This window comes from Cryptomeria japonica, chromosome 3, assembly GCF_030272615.1.
Source record: "Cryptomeria japonica chromosome 3, Sugi_1.0, whole genome shotgun sequence".
In the NCBI taxonomy this organism is placed as follows: Eukaryota; Viridiplantae; Streptophyta; class Pinopsida; order Cupressales; family Cupressaceae; genus Cryptomeria; species Cryptomeria japonica.
In genome coordinates, this window is record NC_081407.1 from 323,272,539 (window position 1) to 323,289,092 (window position 16,554).

Here is a 16,554-nt window from a genome sequence, read left to right on the forward strand (position 1 = left end):
TAATTATTTCATTGGTTGAATGAAGTTAGTTATACTTATAACTAACCCTAATTAGCGTTTCATTTTGTAATCTCGTCCATTGATCTTGGATCGATCTGAGCCACTGAATTGTAAAGAGACCTCTATATAAGGCTTAGTCATCTCATTTGTAAAGGTTAATAGTTAGTAGTTAGAGAAAAGTTGTTAAATAGAAGTAGCAGTAGAGTAGGAGGAATAAGCTAGAGATTGTTGCCAAGACTTGTTGAAATAAATACTTGGTTTCATTGAAGTTATGGTGGAACTTTGTGTTATTTCTACAATTTGCATGGTTTCTTGTTACTCCTCAAATTTAGTTGAAGTTCATTGATCATGGTGGATGCTTATGAAGATATTGTGATGAATTCCTTGGTTCATACTTTTTGTGGTTTGCTGATTGTAAGCTATAGTGTAAAGCTAGCTTGAACCATGTCATTGTGTGATTGTGGATATTTGTTCAAATTGTGCCAGCATTGGGTGTTTGGGTGATGTATTTGTAGTGTGAAAATCTTCCATTTCCTTAGAAGATTGCATCAATTTTGTGTAGTTGTTGTCATCATGACAAAGCAAGGTTGGATTTGAGGGAATTTGTCTATCAAAGCATCATCCTTTATCGTCATTGTTCTTAGGATTAGATTAGATCTCTTAACCCTTTCCTTTTGTCCTTTATTTATCTAAGTGAGTTAGTATAGATTCTACATTCCAACAGTGTTCATAAGTATAAGTCCCCTTGTGATTCTAGCAAAATCACATCATAAAGACTGAGTCTATCTCGAGCATTAAAGTCGATTGTTCGCATTGTAAGCCTTGGAGTTGTCTCACTTGATCATATTATTTAGCATATGAGGTTTCTTTGTTCAAGAGAGGATAGAATGCTTAGTATTTTATCCTATGTTCGAAGTGTCCTAAAAAACACATCAACAGTTTATATACCTCAAAATTATACCACAATTTCTTGAATCTATATTGATTGTTATGGAAAGTAATGTTTCAATACAATTGTTAGTAATGAGATTAATTTGGTTGAGATGTTTTTTGCATAGTTCTAATTTGTAGTGCCCATAAATACTTAAATAAGGACGCAACATAGAACTCTAAATTTTGATCACATTCACCTAACTAATTCACAAAAGTATGTTTCCTATGCACACACTTCATGAGAAACATAGTGACAATTTACCATTCAATTATAAAATTTAGTTGATAAATAATTGTTTTACAATCATGCCTTGGACTTCAATTAGAAATGTGCAATTTAACATCATTATAGACTAATTGATTCCAGTAGCACATTTTACAATCCCAAAAACAGTCATGACTCTTATCATGCAAATTAAATTTAACATGAGAGACTGATTACGTGTCTAGTTTGCTGGCACAGGTTATGGGAACCAAGTGTCTGGTTATGGAAAATAAGGTTTCAATAGGATTGTTAGTAATGAGATTAATTTGGTTGAGATGTTTTTTGCATATTTCTAATTTCAATGCCATTTGGTTTTTCATCATTTTGCTCAATTTCTATTCTTGAATTTTCCCCTCATGCCTTTTTATGTTCCTTTTTCTTGATTTTGTTCTCAGTTGTGATATATAATATTATCCCTACAGATTCTGGATATTCTGAAACAAAATGGGTGCAGATCAACATTTTTTATCATTGGGAGTAACATGGATAATTCTCCAGAACTTGTACGGAGAATAGTAGCAGAAGGTATATTTTCCAATCAGCTTAATTTGTTCATCAAAGCTTTCTTACTTGATCACAGCTTGTTTTCTTTATTTTGATATTGGGAGGCCTAAAGTTTTCAGCTCTTTGCTTTTCATTGCATCCAAGTTCTCTCTTAAGGGTTGAGATAGATTTAAATAGAATAAGAACAAATTTTATCATAAAACAGCTATTTAATGCTGCATAGTTTTGACTTGTGATACAGTAATTAAGTACTGAATTGGCTTTAATGTGGCTTGTCTGGCCCTTTACAATGATCTATACTAGCACGAGTGAATAAAAGGAGATTAGCCCACAAACTTCTAGGAAGCTGGTTGAAGTTTGTTTGAAGCTATGCAATGTGACATTACGATCTATGTAGAATGTGGTTGAATAATTGGTAATATGGCTAACCTTGCACCCCTTAAGTAAAAGGTTTTTGGTTATTTTTAAGACATAAGGTTATGCCTAACCTATGATTATCCATTGGAGCATTACATTTACACAGCATTGACATCACAAACTGAAAGGGTAAATCAAACTCAATTGCAAGAGTTTAAAATGGGAAAAACACAGCAAACTAAAAGTTGCTAAAATACTCACAAAACATGGAAGAAAAAAATGCAGTTGCCTTTTCATGCCAAATAGAGTGTGTAGAAAGAGATACGAAGATCAAACTGTTAACATAAGACATAATTAAAGAGTCAATGTTTCCAGTTACTCTCAAATTCATGTTAACAGTTAAATATCAAATTTTCAGTCTTAGAGTACGTTCACAAAACAAAAGTTGATAAGACAATTAGCCTATGTGACTTCTAGTCTCCAAGACTACAGAATGTGAAGCAGAAGTCAATGCCTCTACATCCATGTTCTCCTCCATATGAGTGCGGTCAAAATCATCCAAAGCCTCATTCAAAATAGCCAAATCCTTTTACTAATTGAACTTGAAGGATCCTCCTCAGCTGTGATCCATTTTGGATTGCGATCAACTGGTTGATCATCTTTGACACTATTGAGGTTATTTTTAATAACTAGATAAATAACTAACCCCAGCAACCAGCAACCCACAATAGCTGCAGGAGGCAACTAATAACCTATAGCAGCTGTGGACGCATGACAACTTCCTACAATAGCTGTGGGAAGCAACCAGCAGCCTACAGCACCTGCATGATAGTAAAAAATCTCTTGCACCTATTGCTGGAAGCAACCAGAAAAAAATGAAAAACCATTCATTTATAAAGAAAAAAACTGAGGGTTTTGAAAGTCCTGTGAATGACATGCTGGTTTCTCAAAAACTTGTGTAATTTGTGGGTATCCCAGGTTTGATTTTGTGTTGACTATTTTGTCAAAAACCCAACCATGCTGTTCTGAAACAGCATGTGTCTGAGATTGAGTGGCAATCAAATGTGTTTAATTGCATTTTTTTGGAGGGTTTCACTTCTATGTGATAATTTTCAGAAAACATTGATGTTATTCTCTCACCCTCTTTCTTTTATCTTAGTTGCTTTATAACAATCTGGAATGAAATATGTACATGTTCAGATTTGAGCAGCATGCCAGCATAACATATTACACATAATCAAATCAACAAAATTGAAGAATGAAAGAAAGAAAGAATGATATTACATTGATGTCCACAAATGACCACAGTAGATCAATGGGTCTCGAAAGTACATCCAATGGTTAGCTGGACTCCTGATGTGACCCAATATTGGTAAACTAAAATAAAAGTTATAGTGTAAAAAAATATGAGGATCTAAAAAGTAACCTAATACTATGAAACCAAAGCTTTCTAAACATAACTAGAGAGAGAACCCATACCATATCCTTTGAGTACAAGTACATATAATCATGTGAGGCAAAGTCCTCTCAAGTAAACAATAAACTGATGAAGACCAAAGCTGGAGATCAACTCTGGTAACTAGCTTAGTCACATGTATATATCGCAGCTCAGAGTTAAAGAGAAACAACGAAAACTAAAGCTCATGCATCTTTGTTCAAGCAGAGTCATGGATAGAGCACCATTTTGATGCAACCATAAAAACATAACTGAGATGAATTGTGTGCATATAAAAAGAAAATGTTGGGACTATAAGTGTTGGTGTAAATTATTTCTCATAATTACACCTTACTTAAGTTGACTTAGGATAATGCATGTAATGTCCCCTTTTTGGGATGATATGGTTTATGGTTGGATTAGCCTATTATTGGCCCTTGTAGGCTAAGACTGACGGTTAGAGGGTCCTAGTTGGCAGTGCGGGAGGCTTATTTCCATTCCGGAGGTCAGAAGTGTTCAGGATTGCTTTTCGTTTGGTTCAATTTGGCCTTCGTTTGACTTTGTTCCACATACTTACTATTTATAGTAAGTTAGTGGTTGATTGAGAGGGACCCTTACTATTTTTAGTAAGGCAGTCAGATGCGCAGTGGATGCAGTTATTGACCCTCTGGTTCAGACGGGATTGAAAAGTAATGAATATTCGAAAAGTTATTAATGTTTAATTGGCCTAAATGGTAATTATTTATTAAAATGTGATAATATAAGTTATAACTTAATGTTATAACTCAAGGGTCAATTCATCATAAAAAGGGGGCCATTTGAGGAATTAATTATGAATGCAAGTCTTAATGAAATATTAAATGTTTTCCCTAAGTCTTAATGAAATAACATTTAAAATGTTATTAATATGTCTTTTATGGGAAAGCGAGCCTTAAGGAGGAATTAAAAGTACAGGAGGATTTATCCCACATTGAGCATGGAGATTGATTTGGAGTTTGAGGAGTCTTTATAAACAAACCTTGTCTTCCTTCAAGAGCATGTTATGAGATTATTTCATTGAAGCTATTTCTTCATTGTTGCTGGAAATCAGTGACTAGATTGTTCTAAGGACAAAATCCCTTGGAATTTGAAGGTTGGACGAAACCCCAACTTTCCATGAGAGGTGAACTCATCTTCAGAGTTTGCTGCTAAACTTAATGATAGAAGTTTTAGTTCAAATAAGAATCTATGATGCAGATTGAAGGTGGCCTGAATAGTAAATAGCTACAGTACCCATGAATAGTGACGCTACAGTACATCTGAACAGTAATTGCTACAGTACCTTCCTCTTGGCAAGTGTTTCAGAGAATACTTATTTGCAGATCAGAAGTATGAAGATTATTGCTGAAGAATATTTGATTGTTGGTTCTGTGCCATTCTTCTTCAGAACTCAACAATCAATGCCTAGCGTCCATGAATAAGTTTACCATTGCCACACTGATCTTCAGAATCGCTGATATTGATTCTTTCATATCAGACTTTCCAGTATTTGACTTCAGTCATTCGGGTATGAAGATTAAAGAATTTTCCATCTTTGTTTATAGAACTGAAGTAAATATATTGAAATAGTGCATGTTATTGTAATCTGAAACAAAGTGTATCAGACCTGATTTGCATTGTTATCAGACCTGATATAGTGGCAATAAAAATTCATTTGAAGGGTTGAATGTTCATTATTTGTTTATTCAAGTTATCGGTTATCTTTTTTATGTATTGGTATATGTTTTGGAATTGCAAATCATTCAAATACAAACAAAACAAACACATATAGACTCAGAAAATCAGATCTTAGGCATTGCATGCCAACCATTTGACGAAATGTCAACAGGTTGAAACTAAGTTTTCAGAGCAGAACTAGTAAGGGTTCTCACAGCTGTAAAGACCCCTTGTCTTCAATATTGGTTCTCTGTTGTTTTGTTGGCGAATGCAGGTTTATTTTGGTTTTGTATTTTCTGATTTTTATTTGCTTTTTTGGAAGTTTTCAGATATGATGAATGCAAGGTATTTACAAATGCTTAAAACATGGGAAGCTGCTACAATAATGCACCTCGAATAACCAAAATTTCATAAACATTATATGGAAACCAACTAATTAGAAGTCTTTTATTGACTACAGTTGAAAAAGCAATTACAATGATAGATAAGGAAACTGAAATTTTTTATTTGATTAGCCCAAAGATCTTATTATCTTCCAATGATGCGATTAGGCTTCTACCACTTCAGCGCCACCTTCAAGAATTTTTGTTGATTTTAAGAAGCTTTGTAAACCAAAATCGCCCACCTAGGGTTTGGCGCCACTTTGCAGCTGAGAATGTTTGAAATCTGCAGTACGGTTGCTAGTGATTTGTCACAAATATTTCTCCCTTTGCTGATTACCAGTATTTCCTCAATCTGATTCAAGAAGATTGTTGAAAACTCTATGAAAAGATCCCCAATTTGCACATTATTGACTTCTGGATGAAGCCAACCTTGAGAGCTATCCTCAGCTGGTATTTCACAACCTCAGGCAGCTTCGACAATGAAGAGTGCACGTTCTCCAATGCCCAAAATCTCTGAAAATCTACAGGAAACCCTTGTCTCTCCACAAACCCCAAAACTCACAATTTTCAAGAGAAATGCTAATCACATAATGAGTTTGATTTCTCTTGCAAAGCCTTATATCTCATGAAGTTCGATTTCCTGTAAAAAGCATTTTTATATAACATTTAAAATGTTATTACATTTAAACTTAGGAAATCATTTTAATTTCTCATTAATATTGGACCCCATAATTAATTGTAATAATGCCCCCCTTTCAGTGATGACTCGACCCTCAACTTTAAGTGAAATTATAAAGTTAAATTATAACTTTATAATAAGCCATTTAATGATTTAATATTAATTTGGCCACTAAAATAATAATAACTCCCAAAATACTTTTTATTTAGCCATACCGTCTGAAATGGGAGATGGTGGACTCCTTGAGTAGAAAGATCAAAGCTATGTTGCAAAATGGTATTTGGAACGGAATTAAGGTTATTCCAACTATGCCACCGTTCTCACATCAGCTCTTCGTTGATGACACATTGTTATATGGCCAAGCCCCTATCACAAAAGCATCAAATATTAGATAGTTATTGGACAACTATTTATTTGTTTCGAGTCAATCAATTAATAAGGAGAAATCCAACATTTCCTTTTTTAATACTAGGCCATCAATGCAAAGACGTATTGCCAATATTTTAGGCTTTGCCATCAGATTGATCCCATCGACTTATCTCGGAGTGCCTCTATTCAATGGAATGGTGAGGAATAAGTTGTGGAGTGAGACCATAAAGAATTTTGGTAGGAAGACAGAGAACTGGAAGGGGCGATGGCCAGCTCTTGTAGGTAGGCTTACCATGTTAAAGTCTATCCTTTTTCATATTCCTATCTACATTCTATCAACAATAGAGATTACCAAAAAATTGGCACAGATCACTATTTTTAAGAGAAATTTCCTTTAGATGGAGCGAATGAAAAACATAAAATCTCGTTATTGGCATGGGATGTTGTGAACCGTCCAAAGGAATCTAGTGGAGTGGGAATCAAGGACATTTTGATTTAGAATTGAGCTCTTGGAGCCAGATTAATCTAGAGAATGTATAGAGAAGCAGAGGCTTTGTGGGCAGTGGTGTTGAGAAACAAGTATTTGGATGATGCTATACCAGAGAGGATTTTAACCATAGCTAACCCCCCGTTTGGATCAGCCATATGGAACTCTATGTTGAAGGGTAGAGACTTGGTTACCAACCACATCTCTTGGAAGATTGGGAATAGGAGAAAAGCGAGGTTTTGGTTAGATTCTTGGAATGGGAATAAACCTCTATTTGAGCATCCGGAGATTGTGAGGGCCATGAAACTTCGTCCAAAATATATCGAATGTCAGTTAATGACTATTTGAAAGTTTGAGATAATGGAGAACAGATAAAAACTAAATGGAGAGATTTAGTTTTCTCGAGCTTGCTAGCAAAGAAACACTATTAGGAGAGTTGAAACAACAACACATAGTGGTGGGGAATGAGGATGATAAAAAAATTTGGTGCACTACTAAAACAGGAAATTATTCCCCAAAGCTTGGCTATGAATTGTCAGTGTTTGAGGCTAAGCGGTGTGAGTGGCAACATTTATGTTGGAATGCTAATATACTGCCAAAGGTTAGGGCCTTTGCCTGGCTCATTGTTCAAAATCAAATTTTAACTAGGGACTACCTAATGAAGTTGGGTTTATGGGGCCCTTTTGGTGTCCTCTCTGTCGCAGACAGGTAAAGAATGTGGATCATCAATTAGTGCAATGTGACTTTGCTAATGCATACTAGGTATATTTCTTGAAAGATTAATTGGCGAGGAGCTTTGCCAAATTCCTTGAAAGATATTTTTACAAATTGGCCCATATTTCATAAGGGGTCTATTTGGGGTGGTTTATGTTTCTCCATTCCTGCGACAATATGTTGGCATAGGGAGTGGAATGAATGAATATTCAAAGATAAGGAGCCTTCACTTTGAACTATCCTAAACAAGATCGATGTGTGAATTTGTAAACATATTAATGCTAAAGTTGGTGAAAGAAAGCTTGAGTTCTTTATTTCCTTGGATGACCAAATGGTAAATGATTGGCTACACTTGATTCCCCCAAAGATAACACAAAACAATAAAATCTAGAGAGATGTTAAGTGAGTCATACTTGACTTATGCCTCTTAGTTTTTGGTCCGTCACTAGGAACTTGTTTTCTTTTTGTCTTCTTGGCTTGTGAACTTTTGGATGTGTTCTTCCCTTTCTTGTGACTTCTACCTTTTTATCCACTCCTATCTTCCTCAATCCCGATTTCTTGTTTCTCTTTAGTCATTTCATCATCAGAAGACTGTGACTCCAAATCTCCCATCACATCATAAGTTAAAGGCATATTTTGTTCTTTCAACTTACTAACTTGTTGATCCATCCATCTTCTTGTATTTTCCTTAGCTGGTCTCATTAATACATTAAGATCTACTATTTCAGCTTTAGCCCAATTAGGTGAGGGAAGAGGTTTACCTTTTCTTCTTCATAGTGATGTTGAACATATCTTCCATCATCCTCAACCTGATCCGGCATGGAGAATGGCTAACAAATTCTAATCATCCTTACTGATATTCTAGAACACATTCTCTTTCTAATTTCAAAATCATCCATGGCATTTGCCCAATGATCTTCAAGGTGTACCTTGTGCCTGTATTCTCTTCCACTAACTCTTCTAATATTGTGATAAGGATCAAAGTTCATTCTTAATGCGTAGGTCACAAGGGAGTAAAATTGCAACTCCTCATCGAATTTATTAGTTGCTTGAATTGTGTTGGTTGAAAATTTTGTACACTTGGGGAAATATACAAAATTGTGGTTTCAACCACAGCACACAAGTAAAAACTCTCCTAATTAAGGGAAGGCTCCCCCTATCTAACTAAAACTGAAATAAAAACAGGATGGTAAATAAAAACTGTAATGTCCCCACTTTTTTAGCATCTCAGTGGAGTTCTTAGCCTTTACATTCTCCGAAGGCTAAGTGGAGAAATAAGGAGAAATTGATTAAATTAATTTCTTATTAAGTCATTAAATAAAAAAAAAAAAAAAAGGTGACTTTATATTTAAGTAATTTAATTAAAAGTGACTTAAGTGATTTATTTAAATATTTTAATGTTATTATAAAGTTATAAAGTAACTTTATAATAATAAAGTCACTTTAATATTATAATGTGTGAATATGTCTTTAATCCCACATTGGCCAAGAAAGTGTTCGAGCTCTCATAAGAAAGAATAAAAAGGGACTTAAGAGCTCATTTTATATCATCCATCCAGAGAATTGATATTTGTTTGTTATGAACTTGGGAGAAGAAGCCAAGGGTTTCTGATTCAGTCAGCCATTGGAGAGCTACAATTCTTCAGTGTTGCAACCATTTGAGGTGGTGAAATATCCACTGAATTTGGCATTTCAGGAGAGCTTCATTCTGGAGTTCTATTTGGGCTTTAAAAAGAAGGGAAAACATCTAGGGTATGTAGATTTTTGAATATATATCAATTGTAGACCTACAGTTTCATTTGGCAGCCATTAAAAATCAGAATTGAAGCAATCATTTCAAGATACAATTGCTGCTACAGTACCCGCGCTACAGTAGACGCTACAGCAACCGCGCTACAGTAGACGCTACAGTACTCGCGCTACAGTAATCCGTGAATAGTGAAACGCTACAGTGGTGTGAATAGTGACATGCTACAGTACTAAGAAATCAGGCATTTAATTGGCAAATTATTCGTAGCTACAGCAGGAATGTGTTTAATTGGCAGTCCATTGAAGAGTGGAGACCATCATTTGCAGCAAGCATTTTACATATCAGGTTCTCTAATTTTGCTGTCATAAGTTTTGGAAATTACATGTCATACCTTTGTAACTATTTGGTGTGAGAATAACTAATAAAAACTTCATTATGTTGCTGCCACATAATTTCTAGTTTGCATGCCAAGTGTTTGATGATTTGTCAAGCAGCTGTAGTTGTTATTTTTAGTTACTTATATGCATCAAAATCAATTGGCATATCATTTCTATGACATTGTTAGTCAATCTTTCATGGTTAGAGGCATTCAAAACATTAATTGCAGTGTACAAGACCCAAACAATACAAACAGAAAACTCATAACAGCAAGTACAGACTTTGCAAGACAAGTGTTTGACAAAATTCCCAAGGGTAGAAATCAATGATTTAAGGGCAAAGTTAGTAAGGGTTCTTACATAAAATTGCAACTCCTCATCGAATTTATTAGTTGCTTGAATTGTGTTGGTTGAAAATTTTGTACACTTGGGGAAATATACAAAATTGTGGTTTCAACCACAGCACACAAGTAAAAACTCTCCTAATTAAGGGAAGGCTCCCCCTATCTAACTAAAACTGAAATAAAAACAGGATGGTACAACAGTCTTCCTTCTTTCTTCAAGAAAGACAATATCCTTTTCTCTTCACAGAAAAGGATAGCGATTGAATATGAACAGTAGTAACTACTTTTAAGTAAAATGAGAGAAAGGAAATGAAGTTTCCTGAAAGTGCAAAGACTTCCGTCACTTCCTTCGGGATGGGACAACAATATCAAGCTCAAAGACTTGACTATTGGAAGTCCTATCTACCCTTTGCTATACTAAATTTTACAATGAATAAAAGATGACAGCTCAAAGACTGGAATAATTTTATTCTTTTAACACAAAGACAAGAACTAATGCAAGCTCAAAGACTTGCTGCTATTTCTTATCAAACAATAATTTTTCCTCAAGAATAGATGCAAGCTCAAAGACTTGCTGCTCCTTCAAGAGAGTTTCCTATTTTAATTAATCTTCTCTACTTGCAGCTCAAAGACTTCAAATCAGATTGGACTAAGCTCCTTTAGAAACACTTTGCATAGAAGAAATAAAAAGATTCAAACTCAAACATGTAGCTCAAAGACTCAAAATTTGAGTAATCCTTCTTTACTATTCTTCAAAACCTTCAATTCACATACATAAGCTCAAAGACTTCTTGCTGTAAATTTGGCAGAGTTTTTGCTTGCTTTCCCAAAAGATAAAGATTACAAAGGACCCTCTCTTCTATTTATAGGAGAGGAGCCTTGAGAAAAAGGTGGGAGGATCCTAACTAACTTGAGAAATTCCCTCAACCACCAAGACCTATTCAACAACTAATTATGACTTCATTAACTAACTAAGACTTATTCCAACTACAGTCCTAATTGGACACAACTTGTTGTTGCCTTACAAGTAATTACAAAAATGCAAGTGATGACAACTTGCAATTACAAAAATGCTTTTTACTAGTAAACTTGAACTACAATTTTGAAATTACAATTTTTAAAATTTTACGAGTGTTAAAAACACTTAAGTTGCAACTTTTGAAGATATGAACAATTCGAACTTCTGAATAACTTTCTGCAATTCATCAGGATCTGGTTCGTGAGTGTTCATAGCCACCACCCTAGTCTTTACGATGACATCATGGCATTGGCATAGCGTGGAATTGCCCTTTTCCAATGCTGACCGGATTTCCTGCAACTCAGTTTGATACTTAATCAATATTTGAATGGAAGCGACTGAGAATTGCTCACTTCTCCATTCATCATGAATCTTGAGTTGCAAATCTGCAAGAACTTCTTCCTCGGGCAGCAGCTCATCATTCTGACTAAAATGTCGCAGGATGCCTTTTTACAACGGGAGGTAACATCTTGAAAGACTGCTTCACGCAACTTTAAGGTTTCATCAATTTCTTCAATGAGTGATTTGAGAACAAGAGATTTGTTCTCCAGAAGTTCCTCATATTCAATGTACGTGACTCTAGAAGGAATTACGTCATGCACCTCAAGAACGCCCAGCTGATGTTGAGGCATCTTTCGCCAAGAAACTAAATTTCCCTCAACCTTCTCCAAATTTAGTTTGAAAGCACCCAAGATTTGATTCAACTTATCTTCAATGATCTCCAATTTAACCATTGTTTCAAATACCTGTCTTATGACTTGTGAACATAATTCATGCAGTTGATCAACCCAGGTGTCTAAGGCTTGAACCTTTTGGGCGGCTCTCTCGATACCTTGGATTATTTCGCTGGCCCTGGAAGAAATAGGTACTTGGCCTTCTCCACTTGAAGGTTGAGTAATACTTTGGATGGCTGCCATGAGTCTTTGATTCTCTACTTCCAGTTGATCTTTCTTGGTCAACACCTCATCATACCGGTGTACCAATGTAGCCAATGTTTGTTGAGCATCATGCTTGACAACCTCATGAGTCTGCTTACCCAGTTGAACTTTGGTGATCCGATAATCAGCTGCTTGCATTTCTTCAACTGGTTTATCTGATATTGGTTCAGCAATCTTTGCCACTCTCATCCGATTTTCATCAACGATCACCCTTGAAACTATCTTTGCCCTCTTAACAGATTTAGGTTTTGATTGTTTCAACTGTTGGTAGTCAAAGGGAACAGGTGAGATCACCTGCTTCTTCCTCTTTGCAGTGAAGGAACTGAGCCATGGAGGTAAAGCCATTAACTCTGATTCTGGGATAGAGGGAGAAGCAGTTTTTGTTTGAATAACTGTGGTGACCTTGGGAGAAGTGTCCGTCTGGATAGCCACCATAGTCTGCTGAGTGACGATAGGATGTGATGAAGATGTCATGAACTCATCAAAACAGGTCATAGAAGTATCAATATCAGACATAGGTACATATGAAGGATCTTCCGAAAAGATATTTAACAAATTTTCCTGAGGATGGCCTTGAGATGGTTCTGTTGCTGAAAGTGGAAGGACGTTCTGCAGAGATTCTGAAACTGAAGGGGCAGATTGAGAGCTCACATCTATCACAGGAGGAAACATGGGTACCTCAATAGGAAGCGAAGAAAGAGAATTATGTGGGGACTCTGTAGAAAGTGACTGAGGAGCATTATCAGATTGAGTTTCTTCCTCTAAAGCTTCAGGATCAATCACATGAATTTCCAACTGTGGCTCCTCCTTGCCTTGAACTGTTATTTCCTAAGGAGGAAGCACCATTGCACGGCTGACTCGCAATTTAATCCTTGTACTAGAAGAGGATGCACCTTCTTTGTTGTCTAGTTGAATTTCAGACTTCCGCCCAAGAGGACCTGTAGAATCATCTTCTTTCCCAACCTTAATCTTAATGAGCTTGACACCATTATTCTTAAGCCAGATATTGGTATTGGCAAGAACTGACTGAAATCTATCCAAGATAGAAGTGCCTTCCTTATGGGACCAGTGGATAGAAGGAAGTGGAGCCTCATCAACATTCTGATTGACAAACTCAGGATCAAGAACGTTGCCATCATCAATCATACCTTGTGGCATGTTCACGAGGTTTAGATCCACAATCTGTTCTGCAGTGAGTCGGTAGTAATCCATCTTGCAAATCTCCTTTTCGATACGGAGATCAACCCAGATATCTTCTATCCGGTGTACATGGATGAAGGTCTTCTTGATCTTTTCCTTCATGCCTCGGTAATCGAAATCAGCTCTAGGTTTGAATCTTTTGAGTCTAATTTCCTGCAACTCAGTCTCCATAGCCTTGGCCTTGATTGAAGTCATTAGAGAATATTGACCAATTTTCAATGGGTTGTTGGAAGAAATACCCATGCCAATCTTGTGCTTAACTGACTGATGTGTATGCACAACCATGATCTGCCTTCCCAATTCCATGAGAATAATCTTATCTGTTGGGTATCGTGGGAGCATGTAAGGCTGCCTGCCATAGCATCCAACTCTCATGTAGGTAAAAGTTGGAAATTGGAGAAACAAACAACCATATTCTTTCACCTTTTCCCATGCTTCATTTGAGACTCTTTTGTTCTTCAGGTTCTTGTCAAATTGACACAAATAATGACCAAAGAAAGCGTCCTGAACCCTTCTGAAATGAGACCTACTTGATCTTAGAGGCAACTGATCATAGTATTCCCAAACCGGTACAAGCATGCGGTCACCCTTGGTGGAAAGACTTGGGAAATGTCTAAATGATGCAGCAATATACACGAGATATGAATTCATGTAGAGGTGAAGGTAGTAGGGACGACTGCAAGTTGCTCACACAAAGCATCACTGATGATCTCACCCCAACAGATGTGCTGAGACTGCCTTACTAACATAATAAATTGGTACATCCAAGGTTCAAAAACATTGGAATGCTCCAATCCCATCATACGGCTAAGAAGAGTAATAGTATCACCGATCTCATTCTTGAAATCAGATCGATATAACTTTGCCCATCTGGTAAGCGCAGTGCGAGGTTCATGAATCAATTTGTTGATATGACGCTTACAGTGTTTCTCCCTTTTGGCAAAGTATCCAGCTGCACTTTGCTTGGAGATCTCTATATAAATGGTTTCAAAAGGTATTTTGAAAACCCTCTCTATAGCTTCTGCATCCAGGCGAATGATCACTTCTCCATCATCATTTTTAATGACTCGTGTCTCTTTGTCAAAATGATGAGCACATGCTAGAATAAATTCTGGTTCTAGGGCAGCAACTGGAAAGGATGCGGCATGATGGATATGGCTGTCCAGCAACCGTTGCATATCACCCTCCGTCGGATCTTCAATCCTTTGTATGAATTCGGACATGTCAACATGCCCTATATCAGTATCCTTGATATGATCAAGGGAGGAGGAGATATGTGACTGCGGAACTTCATTCTGGTATTTATCATACCTGTATTTCATCTTTTTTGGAGTGGGAGATGATGATACATCTGTCATCTGGAAACAACTGGGAATGCTGCAATGTAAATCCAAGAGTATCAAGGCAATATCAAAGTCAGTATCTTTAGACATTTTCACTCCTCCAAATGGGAAAGTTCAACTTTCGTATTTTGGCTTTGTGAGAGGAGATATAAGAGTGGAAAAATAAGCTTTTGACTTATTTCGGGTTTTGAAACATGTTTTGCAAGTACACAAGAGGGAAGTACAAACATGCAATCGGGTTTTAAATTCCGAATGCAATTATACTTGCAAAACACGAAGCATGAATAAATGGAAGGAGAATGAATTTTCAGTTTGGAAGTTGGGAAGAACACATTTGCAATTGGTTTTCTAAATCCAAATGCAAACTTATTTACAAACTGAAAATCGAAGGAATGGACGAAAAAAAAGGTATTTAGGCATGCGGGAAATGACGAAGATGATAAGTACGAATGAGGGAATTGGAAGCGGATAGGTAAAAATGAATTTCGGGAAGATCACTTGGAACTTTGTCATGCCAAAATGGGAAGAACTTTCAACTTGCAATCCGGATTTCAAAATCCGAAATTGGGAAGAATCTGATTTGTTTTGAAACTTGATCTTTTGGATCAAAGAAGGTTAAGTCTTTGTCCAAAAAGAGAAGAACACATCTTGAGGTAGAACTTTTCACACTTGCAAATTTCTTTGCAAATTGGGAAGATTGCAAATTGGGAAGAACATATTTTTCTTGTTTTGAAACTTGATCTTTTGGATCAAAGAACGTTAAGTCTTTGTCCAAAAAAGGGAAGAACACAAATTTTCCTCTTACTTGCAATCGGGTTTCTAAAACCCGAATGCAAGTAAAGAAGGAGAATTTTCAAAGGGGAAGAACAACTTTTACTTTACAAATTTCTTTGTAAAATGGGGAATTTCCTCTCATAAACCCAATATGAACATGAGCAAAACTAAAACTTAAACAAGAAAATGCAAGGAAAGAAACAAGAAAGAAATACAAAAATAAAAATTACCTTGCAAAGATGAGGAGAGATCCAAGCTTGTAGAGTCAACCAAACATGGAAGATGAAACCCTTTAAATAGAATTTAAACAAAGGAAGAAACTTAGCCATGCATGGTGACCAAAGAAAAACCGATTTTCTATAAAAATGCCATGAAAAATGCCAAGGAAGTAGTTCAAAAATGATTTGATTCATCATTAAATACAAGAGAAAGCAAAAATGATTTAGAATTGAAAGCATACCTTGAATGAGAAAGGTGCGAAACTTGCAAAAAACGTGACTGGTTTTTAGGGCATTTTTGCAAATCAATTACCCAAAACGTTCATAAAACGGTTTGAATGAAGTTTGGAATCCAACGCATTTATGATTAAATCAAAAACGCCTTAGGAATGGGTAGATTCGAACCTCCAAACCATGGCAAATGGCATGAATACAAGATTCAAAAAAAAAAACGTTGAAGAAGACAAATGGCAAAAATCAGTTTGATAGATGCGTAGAACAAGGGTTTGAATCCTTCAAAGTTGCAGCAAATCTACATTTGGAAGGAATCCCTATCTTTCCTCCAAAAAAATTCGAATCCAAATCAGCTTGCAAAGGCATGGGAGAAATTTCAGGTTTTGGAAATGAAACAAGAAGTTTTCAAAATGTTCATATTTTTGCCTCTAAGGCAAATTTCGGGTTTTAGAAAAGGAAATACAAGTTAAATTACTTGTAATAGGGAAATAGAATTCCCTTTACAAGTGATTTTACTTAAAACATGTAAAGGGATTT

General features: G+C 36.0%; 1 protein-coding gene across 2 annotated transcripts in view; it reads left to right on the top strand.

Annotated features, from left to right (window-relative positions):
* The window catches only part of LOC131035954 (uncharacterized), a 176,000-nt gene that overhangs the window by 125,740 nt on the left and 33,706 nt on the right, over positions 1-16,554 (top strand). For both annotated transcript variants that reach the window (XM_057967742.1, XM_057967743.1), the window contains one exon: positions 1,621-1,723. In XM_057967742.1, coding sequence (XP_057823725.1) covers positions 1,621-1,723 — 103 coding nt within the window. The remainder of the gene's footprint in view (positions 1-1,620; positions 1,724-16,554) is intronic.